The sequence below is a fragment of the Chiloscyllium punctatum genome, chromosome 15, assembly GCF_047496795.1.
Source record: "Chiloscyllium punctatum isolate Juve2018m chromosome 15, sChiPun1.3, whole genome shotgun sequence".
In the NCBI taxonomy this organism is placed as follows: domain Eukaryota; kingdom Metazoa; phylum Chordata; class Chondrichthyes; order Orectolobiformes; family Hemiscylliidae; genus Chiloscyllium; species Chiloscyllium punctatum.
In genome coordinates, this window is record NC_092753.1 from 1238087 (window position 1) to 1253234 (window position 15148).

The window sequence follows — 15148 nt, forward strand, 5'->3', positions numbered from 1 at the left end:
GTTTTAAGGTAAGGAGCAGGAGAATTAGAGCTGATTTGAGGGGCAGTTGTTTTCAGCCAGACTGTTGTGTATTTGACATTGCCTAAAAAGGTGAGAGAATGAGGAATCCGCGACATTTAAGACATAGTTAGGTGAACATTTGGAAGGTACACAAGGCTAAGTGCTGGAAAATGGGATTAGAGAAGGTGGATGTTTGATGACCGGCAAAGCCGCAATAGGCCAAAAGGCTTCTTTCTGTACAGTTAAAGCTTTGTCTTCACTGACTTTCACTTTGGATTAAGCCTGGACCCCTCAGCTCCTGCCAACATCACAGCCTTGGTCTGAAGAGCTAAACTCCAGAGCTGAGATGAGAGTGACTGTCAAATGCTGCCTTGATGACAAGGACAGACTGTGACTTCAAGGATGTCTACCAAAAGTGAAGTCAGTGGGGACTCAGGCTTAACAGGCCACTGGTTGGAGGTCATAGCTGGCACAAAGCAAGATGGTTGTTGTTGTTGGACGTCAGCCAACTCAGTCCAAGGAGCCAAGTGCTGGCAAATGGGACTAGATTAGGTTTGGATATCTGGTCTGCATGGCCGAGTTGGACTGAAGGGTCTGTTTCCGTGTTGTACATCTCTCTGACTCTATGACATCTCTGCAGGAACTCCTCAAACTGGCTATTTTCTAATCACTCTGTTCAGAGTTGCTATGATGCACCTCTGGAGCAGGTGGGACTTGAACCTTGGTCTCCTGGTTTAAAGATAGCGACACTACCACTGCATCTGTACGTCTGCTGTCCTTGTCATTCTAGGTGGTTACAAGTTTGGAAAGTGTTGTCAAAGGATCCTGGGTAAGTTGCTGAAGTAAACCTTATAGACAATACACACTGCTGCCACTGTGTGGAGCCCGGACGGCATGGTGGCTCAGTGGTTAGCACTGCTGCCTCACAGCACCAGGGTGCCAGGTTCGATTCCAGCCTCAGGCAGACACAGGCATTCTCCCTGTGTCTGTGTGGGTTTCCTCTGGGTGTTCCGGTTTCCTCCCATTGCACATAGTGTTAGGTGTATTAATCAGAGGGAAATGGGTCTGGGTGGGTTATTCTTCAGAGGGTCGGTGTGGACTTGTTGGGCCAAAGGGCCTGTTTCCACACTGTAGGGAATCTATTCTAACAAGGTCAGAAGTGGGGATGATTGCACAATGTACAGTACCACTCAGGACAGGTACTGAAGCAGTTTGTTTCCATATGCTGCAACATCTGGGCAATATTCAAGCACACATCTTCAAAAAGAGAGAATTTAAGCATCTCATCTTGATGTTCAATTTCATTGCTATTGTTAATTCTCCCACTGTCAACATCCCAATGGTCACTATTGAACAGAAACTTATGTGGACCAGCTATAAATACTGTGGCTACAAGATGCCCTGATTAATTTACCTTCTGGCTCATCAAGCTTGTCCACCATCTGCATAGCACAAGTCTGGAATGTGATAGTATAGAAAAGCTTCCTGTATATGTGCAGCTCCAACTGCACTTAAGAATCAACAATATCCAGGACAGAGCAGCCCATATAATTAGCAGCAGATCCATATTCGCTCCCTCCACCATTGATGTACAGCAGTGGCAATTTGAACTGTGTACAAGATGCACTGCAGTAACTCACCAAGGGTCCTCTGACACCGCTATCCAAATTTGCAAACAGCTGGAAGGACAAGGGCGGCAAGATGTATATGAGCGCCGTCACCTACAAGTTCCCCTTCAAGCCACACATTGTCCTGATGTGGAGTTAAGTCTTCATTCCTTCACTGGCTGGATCGAACATCTCTCTATAGTAGCACTGTAGGTATTTGTATAGCACGTAGATTAGAAGCAGCTCACCACTACCTTCTCAAGGGCATTTGGGGATGGGCAGTAAATGCTAGCCAATCTATGATATCCATATCCATGAAAAAAACATTTGAAAATTTTGCTTTTTGCATAGAATTAATAGTGAGATTTGACCTAACTGAGTTTCTGGTGTTGTGCACTGCATACTATAAATCTAACTTTTTGTCAACTTAAAACAGAACTGGGATGTTTTTGCAATAAAATTGTCAGAAAAATACCCTTGATGGCATTGTGCTGCATGTTCGGTCAACGGATCTATTCAGTTGTTGCACTTCTGAAACCAACTGAATTATGTTGTTTTAGAAGCAAGAAAATAGATGAATGATTTGAAGAAGAAAACCTCAGCCATATTTGCTATTTATGTAAGCATCTTCTTTGGAGAGGGTTAAACGTGCTTTGGTGTGATGTCACATTGAAGAGAGTCTTGTTTTTCCCTTATGCAGATGACAAAAAAAATCAAGAAGCTGGAAAAAGAGACCACAGTGTGGCGTACTAAATGGGAGAACAACAACAAAGCACTCTTACAGATGGCTGAGGAGGTGTGTGCTACTTTTGTTAATTGTCACATAGTCCACATTACAAACAATGAAGAACTGTGTGTTGTATTTGTACTGCGTGGGTGTTTGTTTGCACAAAAGGTGCAAGTTCTGGACTTGTAACCTTGATTTTTCTAAGTACCTACTTCGCAAAAAGCTGGTTTTCTGTAACTTGCTCAGAATTATAGTCAAAACACATGGAAAGCGATGACATTCAAAATATTCCCGAAGTGACAAACGAGTATATTTAAGGTTGGGATGGAGGCATAGGTTGGGAGATGTAATGGACAAAGGATTCCATTGAACTCCATACCTTTACACAGCAACATTATACCTCAATCACTTTCTTTTCAAGGGCATGTTTTCAGCTTCACACTAGATATACAGAATGACAACTGTTAACAGTTTAAAAAGTGTGTGGAATATCTGCATTATCCTTCCCTTGGCTTGCAAGTGTGGTGTAGTGAGTGATGAACGTTTGGACAAACGTTCCCGTTTTTCCTGCAGGAAATTTGTACTGAAGGAATGCTCCCAGCTCCACATCAGGGGTGACAGGTACTCTGGAACTTTGAGACAATGTTACATTGGGTTGATGGCAATGATCAGGATAGTGGAAATCAGTAGGAACAGAATTCTGCTCTTTCCTTCCAAGTAACTCTCCCATTCATGTTAACTCCATAATTTCTACACTATATGCATGTTTTAACAAAAAGCTGCCTGTTCAACAAGTTGTCCAAAATTTTGATTCTTCACCCAGCATAAAGGAGCTGTTGAGGACTATTGTGCAGAAAATAACCAATAGTTTGCATCATGTATCATTTTTGAATTAAGAAATGTGCCACTGAGCTTCTGCGAATAGGGGATGAATATTTTTCAGTGCAGTAGTGTTTCTAACACTGTCATTCCATTTGGTCGTGTGGAGGAGCGGTTTCATTTTATTATGTAAAAGTGCTTTCTGTTGCAATGCTGTATGGAAGTTGAATGGAGTGATAAAGCACTTTCTGCAGCTCTGATACCAGTTCATATTGTTGCAGAGACAATGTGGGAAGTAAATGATGATCACAAGCTGATGAGTTAATGAGTCTTGAGTAACAGCCCTATATTTACTGCTAGTCACTTGATTGTAACATTCTCCATGGAGATCTACTTCATTAACACCCAGAAATTTTTGAGCTTTTAAAAAACCATTTTTGTTTCAACCCATGTTGCCTCTCTTCTTGCTCCTTTTACTGTTTTTAATATGTAAATGGAAGTCTGAACTAATGAAACTTGTGCACCTTCTCCAGGGATTTAGCAGACCCATCACATATTCTCTGTCCTTTGCTGACAGGATACTATATGTGTTTGAAAATAGATATTGACAATTATTGTAGGTTTTGTAAGGTAACAAGATCAAAGACCTATTTTGGCTGAGTCTTCCCTTACAGATTTTAGCCTAATGGGGGAAAAAAAAACAGTTTAAAATCCATAGAATGATGATCTCCCATTTCATTTTGTACTTGGCCTCCCCCCAACTTATCCTTTGCATGTCTTTGCTTGAATTTCTGCTTCTCCTTCATGCACAGGGCTGCTGGAAACCAAAGCTACCTTTTTGAAATAAGACAATGTTGGATGGTTCCCAAATGCTCAGATATCAATAAATTGTTTCGTGCTTGGGTAATTCTGCAATTTCAAAGTCCAAAAATATGCAGGTTGGAGGGATTGGCTGTGTTAAATTGCCCGTAGTGTCCAGGGATGTGCAGGCTAGATGGAAATGCAGGGTTACAGGGATAGAGTAGGCAGATGGCTCTGGGTGGGATACACTTCAGAGAGTCAGTGTGGATTTGATAGGCCGAATAGCCTGCTTACACACTGTATTTAAGTCCCCTAAATAGTCATTTGAGTATGACTAGATCTTTTGTGCTTGTGATATAAATATTGACTAGAACCCAAGGAAGCACCTCCATTCTCTTGAGAGTAACACCATTGAACCATTTCTGTTCAGCCTAGAGAGATGGCTTTGGTTTAATGTTTCATTCAAAAGGTGGAATCTCTGACAGTGCAGCACACGTTTCTGCATTTCTTAGCTGTTATTAAGTAATTGGCTTGAATTTGTAACACATTGAAGAAAGACGTAATACTATTTTTGCTGTTTTAAAACAGAAGACACTTCGAGACAAGGAATACAAAGGCCTACAGGTGAAGTTGGAGCGGTTGGAAAAGCTTTGCAGAGCCCTGCAGACGGAGAGGAATGACCTCAATAAAAAAGTGCAGCTTCTTCAGTGTCAGCTTTCAGGAAATGATCAGCCTTTAGATCTGACGGAAGAAGACTATCAGGCGTGCAAGACCCCAGATCCTCCCGAACTGGCGGTGGTGAACACTTCGAGTCAGGAGGAAGCTGGAAGCCAATCTCATGCTACAGCTATTTTAAATCAGGAATGTTCAACTGGCGACGTAGAAAATGCAGTTGTGGCTTCGGGCATAGATTCTGTTGACTAAAACTATCTGTTTTAAAGAGTTGTGTGGAGTTATATATTTTTGTGTAATTATTGTTTGAGTTGTTTCTTGGTAATTATTGGCTTTGTGGTGAGAATTTCTTACACATTTTTCTACCATATCTGTATTTTCTTAGGGGAAAAAGGAATTTATGTGGTTCAAGTAGTTGTATGGTGGGTCAAGTTTAGTCTACTTTATAAATTTTCATAATTAATTACAATTCCTTCATTTTTAAAATTGAAATTTTTGACATTGCAATCCACCACAACACAATACTTGGACTGAGATGTAAACATTTCATGTAATTTTAATAACAGACGAGTAACTTTTTTTAAAAAAAACTGAGCTTGACTTTTTTCACAATGTTGTTGCAACTGGATATGTTTGATTGGGACATGCTTCCAGAGAAAGGATTGCTGTTGGCTTTTCTGACATTGTGCTTTTTGGATCTAGAACTTCCACAAAGCACTGTTTTTTGACTGAAACACTTAACACATGTGGGAACATCTAATGTTAAGAGTTGGAGAGTAACAGAGTGGTCTCTGATTGTAGATTGCTTCAGCTGAACAAAGGTGGATAGGAAACGGGCTCTACTAGCTGAGTGCCCTGTACCTTTCTCGTCAGTTGTCTTCACATGCCTGTGTCAGAAAGAAGCTTTCAGTGGATCATGATCCTCAGTAAATGTGTTGGGATTGAGCTTAATTTTGTAGGCCATTCTCTCGCCAATATTTTTGTTAGTTTGCAAAACTCTGATGTCCCAGCATTGGAGCTGACCCGAATTTGTTAGTGGCAATTGACCTTAAAAAAAAATCTTTATTTTGTTTTGTAGCTTGTTTGGTCAAAGCTGCCATTTAATTTATTGTTTTACTTCATTTATACTTCATAGAGTTTTCACTGACGCAATTTGTTTTTGAAATGTAGCTGTGGTAACTGCACTATCCTTTCACCTCAGGATTTGAACCTAGACCAAAGCTAAGGAGATAAAAATTCGGTGTCCCTGGTTCCAAGGGTTCCAAATTAAATTAGTTTTGACAGTCTGTATATCTGGTGCATCTGGGTCTAATAAGCCCAAAGCTGTCAGTGGTAGTCCTATCCCTCAGTTATTGTTGATGGAAAAATAAACATTGGTTAAACACTGTGTATGAAGAGTGGGGTCCTATTGAGGTAATTGGTGAAACACATTTTAACCATAGCAGGGACTTTTAGCTTCTAAAGCATGCTAAGCAACCCCCATCACCTTTCCACTCCCAAAACTAAATGCTGGGAAACTTGACCAACCAACTTGAGCCCTGGATGTGAAGAGACATAATTGATTACAAGATCCCTGTGGGTTTTTAACTGACATAGTTACCTGTAAAACTGTAACATTTTGAACTGCCCTATCACTATTTTAACTATTAAACAACACAATTCTCATTTCAGAAATGCTGATTCAGGCCCTGTTTTAGTCAGATTTTCATGTTCAGTATTTAGCTGTTTTTTCTATCTCACGACTGGTCACCTCTTTCTTGCTCAATCATATCTGTAAAACAATATTCGAGGTTAATTTGTCCCAATGACAAATGTACTTGATGTATCATTTTTATCTCTTTTATCAACTCATTTATAGACTAGTTATGGAGGTGATTATTATGAAGAATTTCTGACTTCCTCATTCAGGAAAGAATGTTGAGGAAATTGCACCGCAGTTGTAAGAGTTTGAAACTGATTCATAAAGATCCAACATCATGTTAACATTAGAAACTGACTACATGACAATTACTCATGAACTACTGGTTACCGAATGCTATATTCTGTCAACATTTTCCTGTTAGTTTCAATCAGCTGGACAGCTTATGTATTCTCTATGCAGTGTTCCCACTGCGTTGTGCCATTACTACACAATCCTTGGGAATGTGCTGCATAAGGAACGCATGTTGCATGTTTAATAAAGTTCTTTTAAGATGTGAACATGCATTTTAGTATCTTAAAGGGACTATGTGGCACCCAAAATGGGGAAATCGAAGAGATTGGCTTCCATGCAGTATATCCTGCCATCTTTCCATTCTGCCTTTAACTCTCTGTTGTCTTCTTGATGCTCAACAAAGCATCGAGGTTAACAGCACTCTGTTAGGCAGAATATGCTGGAGGGTTTTTCCTGTGTGCTGAATGACTCTGCCTAAACCTGATGGTGTGGTTATTGGTTTATTCTCCTATCTTGACAGTTGCCACGCTAGTGCAAGTATTTGATATGTCAAACATTCCACTCGTTATTCAACTTTATCTTTTTCAGTTCTTTGCTCATCCTTATGGTTTCTCTCTGGGATGTTATGGAATGTGAACCTACAAACCTCTTATGAATATGAATTTTTGTTTTGAGATATTGAGTTTTCTTTAATCTCTTTGTGTTACATGAAAATAGACCACTCCAAGTTTAGGTACATCCTGGTACGTCTGAGTGCCAAGACTTGAAACTAACTTTACAGCCAGAATGTGTGTTTTGGAGTGGGCAAGTACTATGTACTTTTTGGTACAGAAGTTAATCTTTATTTGCTGAAATGTGTGTTGTAACTCAGCACTTAATTGATTTTGTATTTATCTGGAGAAAGCTTCCATTCTAGAGCAGCCTGAACAAAACTTGTCCTCAGGCCTCATACAAAAGGAATATTCATTGGGTTCATGTTCAGTTTAAGAGCCAGTAGAAGGTGCAGGAAAAGCTCAGCAGGTCTGGCAGCATCCATGAAGAGAAATCAAAGTTAACATTTTGGGTCTGATGCACCTTACTCAGAATTCAGGATCACCAGACTCAAAACATTACCTATGATTTCTCTTCACAGATGCTGCCAGACCTGCTAAGCTTTTCTAGTGACCTCTGTTTTTGTTTGATTTACAGCATCTGCAACTCTTTTTTTTGAGTGAGAAGAAATTGTTTGGGAGGATGGAGTAAAAGCACCAGCTTTTGTACACTGCTTGTGCACAACTTAAAGTTGCAATGTAAGATGGAATATAGTTTTTACAGAACAAGACAAAGAGCTACTTATAGGATGGGAAACCAACGTTGCCATCCTCCTCGATGCATGAACACTCTGGTACTGGAAACTTGAAGGATTCAGTTAGGCACTTTGTGTATTTGTGAATGCCAGAAGAGAGGGATTTCAAGAGCAAAAGTCTAATTTATACCCATTTGAGTAGTTCCTTTCATTTACAAGCAATAAATCCATGACTACATTCAAAATGATAGACTAATCACCTCCACTGAATCTGAAATTCAGTTGCTGGCCTATTGAAAAGATACAGCAGTTCTAGCGATATTCAGGGGAAAAAACCCACCAAGGTGAGAACCACATTCCAAACAATGCTTGTGAATGGCCACTTTCCTCACCAGTAATCAATTATTAATACTTTTTAGATAAAGTAAGTTTATTTGAAGCCGAGCAGAAACCATTTTAACCGATCCTGATTTCATCATTGAAATCAGAGCATGTTTTACGTATAATGTATTTAATCCACAGTACAATGAATTGATGCAGCAATATGTTCTGTAGTTAGGATGCACTTAATGCAACTATAAAAATTGAGTAGAGACCTGGAACAGTTACACACACAAAAACAATTTGGCATCTCTCACGTATGGTAGCTGGAAAAAGATTGCTGTTAGAAGCCACTCTTAGACTAGAGTTTGCTTTGGTATGTTGTGGGTACAGGAAAGCCAACTGGTATTTTTGGTACCCAAAAGCAGAGAATTTTAATGCCATTTTCTGTAGTTTAGAATAAATATTGAAGGTATACAGTCTGACTTCTAGCAAAGAGTCAGTAAAATATCTCACGTATTTCAAATAAGATTGTGAAATCAAGCAGTTACTTACAATTACTTAAACACTGGTTGTAATCTAATCTAAGCCTTTTAAGATAGTTATTTATTGAGTTGAAAAAGTCCCTTGTTTGAATGCAGTCAGTACCTTAACATTGATAACCAATTTGTATGCATTCTACAATTATAAATCCCTGATCATGAATTTCCTTTGTTGGTAAGTCTTCAATCCAACAATTAATAATAGAAAGTATGGATTAGCACAATCCAATCCCTCCAAGTTAGTTCACCTTTCAGTTCACTTTGTGGTATTTGCACTTGGCTGGCAGAATTACTGCCTGTTTTAGATAATACTTAATGTAAAGGTGTTTAGTGACTTGTCAGAAAAAGTAAATAATGCCTGCTCAACTCGTCATCATGGAACGACTCCAGCACAGGTTGAATCTGTTACTGTATTGTTCAGCACTGATTTCACACTTTATGTAAATTTGACATCAATTTGCAAAATTGCTATCATCTGTAATCTAAGATTCAAGCAATTTGTATTGCCTGTTAAGTTGCACTTCTAATCAGGCAAACAAAAATGCTGCTTTGTGATGTAATTTGTTTGTTAAAAGATCATAAGATACATATATCAAACTATATTGACCAAATGATTTAACTTACAAATGTGAAATTGAATATCTTTTAAGCAGCATAATTGGCCAGTGTGATTGAGATTCACAGATGATTTCTTTCTGATCTACATTATTGATTGACTCTTACACTCTTTACATTTGTTCTAAATATCCTCAAATCATTTCAGAAAATGCATCCAGACTGTAATTGGACCAAACTCCTTTTCACTTGTGGGAAAATTGTCCATAGCACTTAACAATTTTAACCTTTTTAACAATTTTTGAATTTTTTGACCAACTAATTATTTAGTGTAATTACTTGCACATAAACATGAAATACATTAATATTTAAATTTGAAACATTTTGCTAAAGCTACCCGTTTAGAATTTTCATGACTTACAGGTGAGATCTGATCCCCCAATATATTAAAAGAACATTGCTTTTACTTTCTACAGTTTTTCTTTCAAATAATTAGATTTTGCATGTTGTGTAATATTCTGAAGTTAGTGTAAAATATTTTGCCTGGTTGTTGATTGACATGACTTCAGCAATTTAGGTTAATTCTTATTCTGCTTCTTGTTTTCTTAACACCCCCTTGTGGCATAGCAGGTGATTTCACTACATGACCAGTAGAATCCATCCTTTCTCTTTGTTGCTTAAACTGATCTCAGAGGAGATGTTGGGAGTGTGGGACAACTACAGTTGACCTAATCTTACTTGGACTTAAAGTGGACAATCAGGATTTCCCTCCTGATAACAAATCAGTGAAAGTCTTGCTGTAAAGTATAAGTGAATTTTAGGTTACAGGAAGATTAAATTTTTCTGTTGTTGAATATGACATACACTGCCCTCACCTTGCACATGAAAAAACTTCTCTTGGGGGTAAAAGTATTAGGAGTTTGTTGAGTCTCAGAGCCATAACCCTAAAACAAATCAAGATTAGAAAGGGGGGGGGGGGGGGTGGGAAGAGGAATGAAAGCATTGTTATACAAATGTTTGGTGTAATTTTTTTCATGTTTCATAACTGGTAAGAGACTGGACTGTTGTATTTTTAAGCTGCTGTTCCTTGCACTTGACTGGCTTAATGTAAACCAGTTACAAGTTTGTTCATCTTTTAAAAATCACACTGTCTTAGGTTAGAGGCTGCAGCTTCTAATGGGAAGGGAGGAGGAGAATTGGAAACCATTTTCAATATTTTTAAAAAATGCTTTACTCTGGATATTTCAGTATGTTTCCTTGAAACTGCTGTCAAAACCATCATCATGGTATCTGAAACATGTGTTTTTGATATTGGTCTTCCTACTTTGTGCTGAAGAATAAAAGATGCAGCTTCTAATCCACATGTTACTGCAATTCTAAATCAAACTTGTTAAATTAAAAAAATACAGACTCTGTATTTCTACTTTGAATGTCTAATGTTTTGCGTATATTGACGCAAAAATAGGAGATGTTTGGTGCATAGCATGTCTTCCTAGTACTGCCTGATTAGAATGGGTTTGCTGTCTGTGTTGATCAATGTTTTACATGTGGCAAAGTATGCTGTACTGATGGTGCATTTACACATTTAGCTGGCAATGCTGTGGTTAAAACCTCAGGTGATGATGAGAACAAAAAAAAAATCTACCTCTGAAGATTGTAGCAGAGAATTACTGTGAAACAATGTGAGGCAGAAATAGTCAATACTTAAATCAGTTTTATTTTTTTCAGGGGTTTGGGCACGTATTTGAATGGGTGGTCAGTACAGTCATGTTTTCAAATTTTCACAAAAGTTTTGTAGAATCCTGAAATGTGAATCTAAAATGTTATTTACTAAAAGGACATGTACAAAGCAAATCAACAAATATAAGTATAGATAATTATTGCTGCTTTCTTTTGTCATGTATATTTCAGGTTAGAAAGTTTTATACATTATTGGTTTCTTGTTTGGTTTTCGAATGTTATTTCAGTGCAGTTGACATTTCATTTACCCATTTTTATATTAATTGATGGTAATACTGTTCCTGGTTTCTAAGGGTGTTTTAATAATGTAGCCTAAAGCAACAGAGATCCACATTTAATATTGTTCATCACATTTGTGAAACATAGAATTCCTGCAAAATGAATCCAAATCAGTCAGTTGAGGTAATGGACTTACTATAATTTGGGAATATTTACACATTGATAGAAATAACCTTTTGCTTGTAAAGCTGTCCCAATCTCTTCCCTCCCTGCTCCACTCTTAATTTTCCATGTCTTAGTAGAAAGGGCCATGATCTGTTTATTTTGTATTCCTTTGTCTATGTGACCAAGATCAGCAAAGAGCAAAAACCTTGCATTTCTCCAAGAAAACAAGCACAATCTGTTTAAGAACCAGAAAGCATGAAAAATCTTCATGTGGAAACATATTTCTTTAGAGGAACAATGATTTTATGATAAAAGCATGGTTAGATGTCACGTGGAAAACATGAAATTTATACGCTGACATTTTATGAATTGTCTTCAAAACTGACCACAAATTACACAAGTTAGAGTATTATTAACAAGCGTGGTTCAGTATTAACACTGAAAAATATTTAACTACAGCTTCTATAATGCAATGGTTGCATTCTTGTGCAATCCCACATTAGAAACTGCGCTTAAAGTGTTGGCAATGTAATCGCTTTAAAAGTTTGTGCTTTAGAAACGGTCCCCAATTCATCAAGTGTATTACTTAATGAATTTGCATTAATGTAAAATGAGGGATAAGGGCTAAACACAAGTAAACAGGTCTAGTTCAGTTTAGGAAACCTGATTGGCATGGACACATTGGGTCAAAAAGACCTGTTTCCATGCTATATACCTATCTCAACATGGAATAAAAATCCCTGTATGTGTCATTCAGGTGCCAGTCAGCCTTGATGTCAACAGGACCATACAACCTCATGGAACAGAAAATACAACACTTATTATTGTAATTCCATTGAGGAAGTATATAATTATACATGATTTGGAGGGACATTCGACCTCGGACCTTCTGGTGACCATCCTCCAAAATGGACTTCAGGACAGGCAACAACACAAAGTGGCCAAACAGAAGATAGCCAAGTTCAGTACCCATGGGGATGACCTCTGGTTCATGTCACACTATAGAATAAAACACAATCCTACAGACCCATACACTCACTCAGAACCATCTCTCATACATAAACTCTTTCATATGTTCTCTCACACACTCCCAAAGACACTCATTCCCTCCCCCAACCCAAGCACATGTTTGTGACGTGAATTTGTATTTTGCTCAAAAACTGCATGAATCCATGTAAGATTCTGTAAGTCCCTTTTTTAGGGATAGAATCAGTCTGAACATTGAGGCACAGACAGCCTCACACAGCATCTCACCTTCAATGCTTTATTTGAGCTTACTTGAGAATGTAACTTCTAAAAAACAGTTCTGGGATTTACATATGAAAGAACTGAAACCAACATGGTCATTCTAAAAGGGACTTCACAAACAATCCAGGTCTTTTTCAATATATAATTTCAGTTGCATCACATTAAGCTTTTGCTATAAATTCTGTGTCCTACAATCTCATACACGACATCCACCTGATGAAGGAGCAGCACTCAAAGCTTCCAAACAGTCCTGTTGGACTGTAACCTGGTGTTGAGAGATTTTTAACTTTATAATTATGCAAGACACCAATGACAGAACATCAGCCATTCCAACAGCACATTTCATTTGTGTTACTAGAATGTTGATCTGTTTTTCATAATACAAGATTCTTTCCATTATTTATTGATTTTGCAAAAATTGACATCCTACAGTATCCATCATGGTTTCAGCCCATTGATCATACTTCTGTCAATGAAGAGAAATATGTCACAAACAAAATATTGGTGAACAAAGACTACCACCATTCCAACTTGCAGAAGCAACTGCAATAGACATTTTTTCTGTGTTAAATTTGTAAGAAATTGTAACTTTAGCATCAACACAAGTGATTGATGTTTCTATGTAAATATGGGCAGAACCTAGAGTAAAAATCCTTCAAATTGGAGGGTATATGTAATTTAAATTGTGTTCTCTTACCTTTCTGCTCCACCTCCAATGTGTTGTGAAATCAAGTAACTTGTTGAGCAGTCAAAAACTTCATTCATAACAATGTTGAGTTCAGAAAAAACAAAAGGTGACTTCATTGAAGCATACCAGATACTGAAGGGACTTGATGAGAAAAGATTAGTTTCTCCTGTCTTAGGAATCTAGACCAGAAATGTAGTCTTGGGATGAGAATAAATCCTTTTGGATCCAGATAAAAAAATGCCATCATTCAGATTGTGAATCTTTGCATTTCTCTATCCCAGAAGATTGTGGATGGCTCCATCATAACTGCAGATAACATTTTTAGATTGAGATTCAAAGAGGTGGAAAGGCAGAAGATCAGCCATGATCATATGAAATGGCTGAACAGATTTGAGGGGCTGGATATTGTACTAATGTTCTCAATATTTGTGAATAGGTATCCACTCGGTTAGCATCTTACAACAGAAGGGGGGGGGGGGGGGAAGGGGGGAGGGAAGGAGAAACTGAAAAAACATCAGTGCAGCATTTGTTAATTTATACTTATATATGTGACTTAAAGTTTCATTCACAGCAGATTTACAAAATCAAACTAAATTAATTTCTTATCTGTATGTTGATCAGTTTCTATCTTTTATGTTTAGATGTTAAAAAGCATAGCTAAATTGTAAAAATTACAAAAGGTTTATTGTTTTTATATCTCTGCTCTACAATGTGCACGAATGCAGTTGTTAAAATGAGGAAAACACAGAAGCGAATGTCTACATGAATTCTTAAGTGCACATATGTTAGAGCTTCAAAGAGTGTAAGAAAACTACACCACAACTACTGAAGTCTGCAGCAGCATTTCACCACTTAATGCTGGATTATAAATGTAGATAAAATCTTTCAATATGCAATAATTTCTAATTAGTCCAAAATTGTGGGCATGGTTGTTATACGCTTTCAGAATAAGCTGGAAAAATCAATGCTACTTAGAACCACTACAGTGTAGTTGTGTGTTGGTGGTTTAGAGGGAGTTAGGCAGAAATAAACCAAAGAATTTCATGTGTTGAAATACGCACTTCGAATTTTAAAAAAACTCTTCAGCTTGAGAGTTGAAAAATTGCTTTGCAGAGATTTTAGCAATTTTAACTCTCTTCCACTGGAACCAAATTATATGCACACTGAATTAGTGCCCCTGCTGCCAATCACATTTCAGAGTCACACCGTATATTATGTAATACCGCAACACACATGTATACACGTTTGTGCTTAAGCAGCTATCAATAAACTTTTATACATACTAAAGGAATACAATTACACACTACTATATAAATCAGGCTTTGCATTCTCAAAACACTACCAAATTTCTGTACGACGCTCACTGAAAACCAAGGAGTTGCACGTCAGAATTTGCATAAAGTGCTTCTTATACACAAGCCTCAGCACTTCAGTGGAAAAAGATTGCTTGGAAACTTGTTACGATTATCTGTCTAAATAAATTTTAGACTCTTTTTAAAGAGGTGGTGTCAAATGGGGTTTATGATCCTTGGCTCTCAAGTTCAGATGCAGGTGTATCAGGTTCTTCATCATTGTAAATATTCTCAGCCTGAAAGAGAAAAATCACACAATCAAGCTGCAACCAATATGGTTAAATTACATAACTATGACTTGGACATTAATTTGAAGTTTACAACTTGGAATATCTTGACTGAGGGTTCCATAGTTTTCTTTATTGATGATTAAAATATGAATGTCATTAAATATTTCAGGAAAGTGACCATGATTATTATTTAGACCAAAACTCAAGATAACCTTCTAGGTGGTCCTGCAAGGCCAAACACTCA

At 37.6% G+C, this 15148-nt stretch overlaps 2 protein-coding genes across 6 annotated transcripts in view; one reads left to right on the plus strand and one right to left on the minus strand.

The window, feature by feature from the left end:
* LOC140485972 (gamma-taxilin-like) overlaps positions 1–10229 on the plus strand; it is an 89852-nt gene extending 79623 nt beyond the window's left edge. For all 5 annotated transcript variants that reach the window (XM_072584429.1, XM_072584430.1, XM_072584431.1 and 2 more), the window contains 2 exons: positions 2308–2403; positions 4543–10229. In XM_072584429.1, the coding sequence (XP_072440530.1) occupies positions 2308–2403; positions 4543–4878 (432 nt within the window). In that variant the 3' untranslated portion in view covers positions 4879–10229. The remainder of the gene's footprint in view (positions 1–2307; positions 2404–4542) is intronic.
* Positions 10230–10956: 727 nt separating this feature from the next.
* LOC140485973 (histone-binding protein RBBP7) overlaps positions 10957–15148 on the minus strand; it is a 43276-nt gene continuing 39084 nt past the window's right edge. Inside the window, exon 12 of the mRNA XM_072584434.1 lies at positions 10957–14910. Within this exon, the coding sequence (XP_072440535.1) occupies positions 14842–14910 (69 nt within the window). The 3' untranslated portion in view covers positions 10957–14841. The remainder of the gene's footprint in view (positions 14911–15148) is intronic.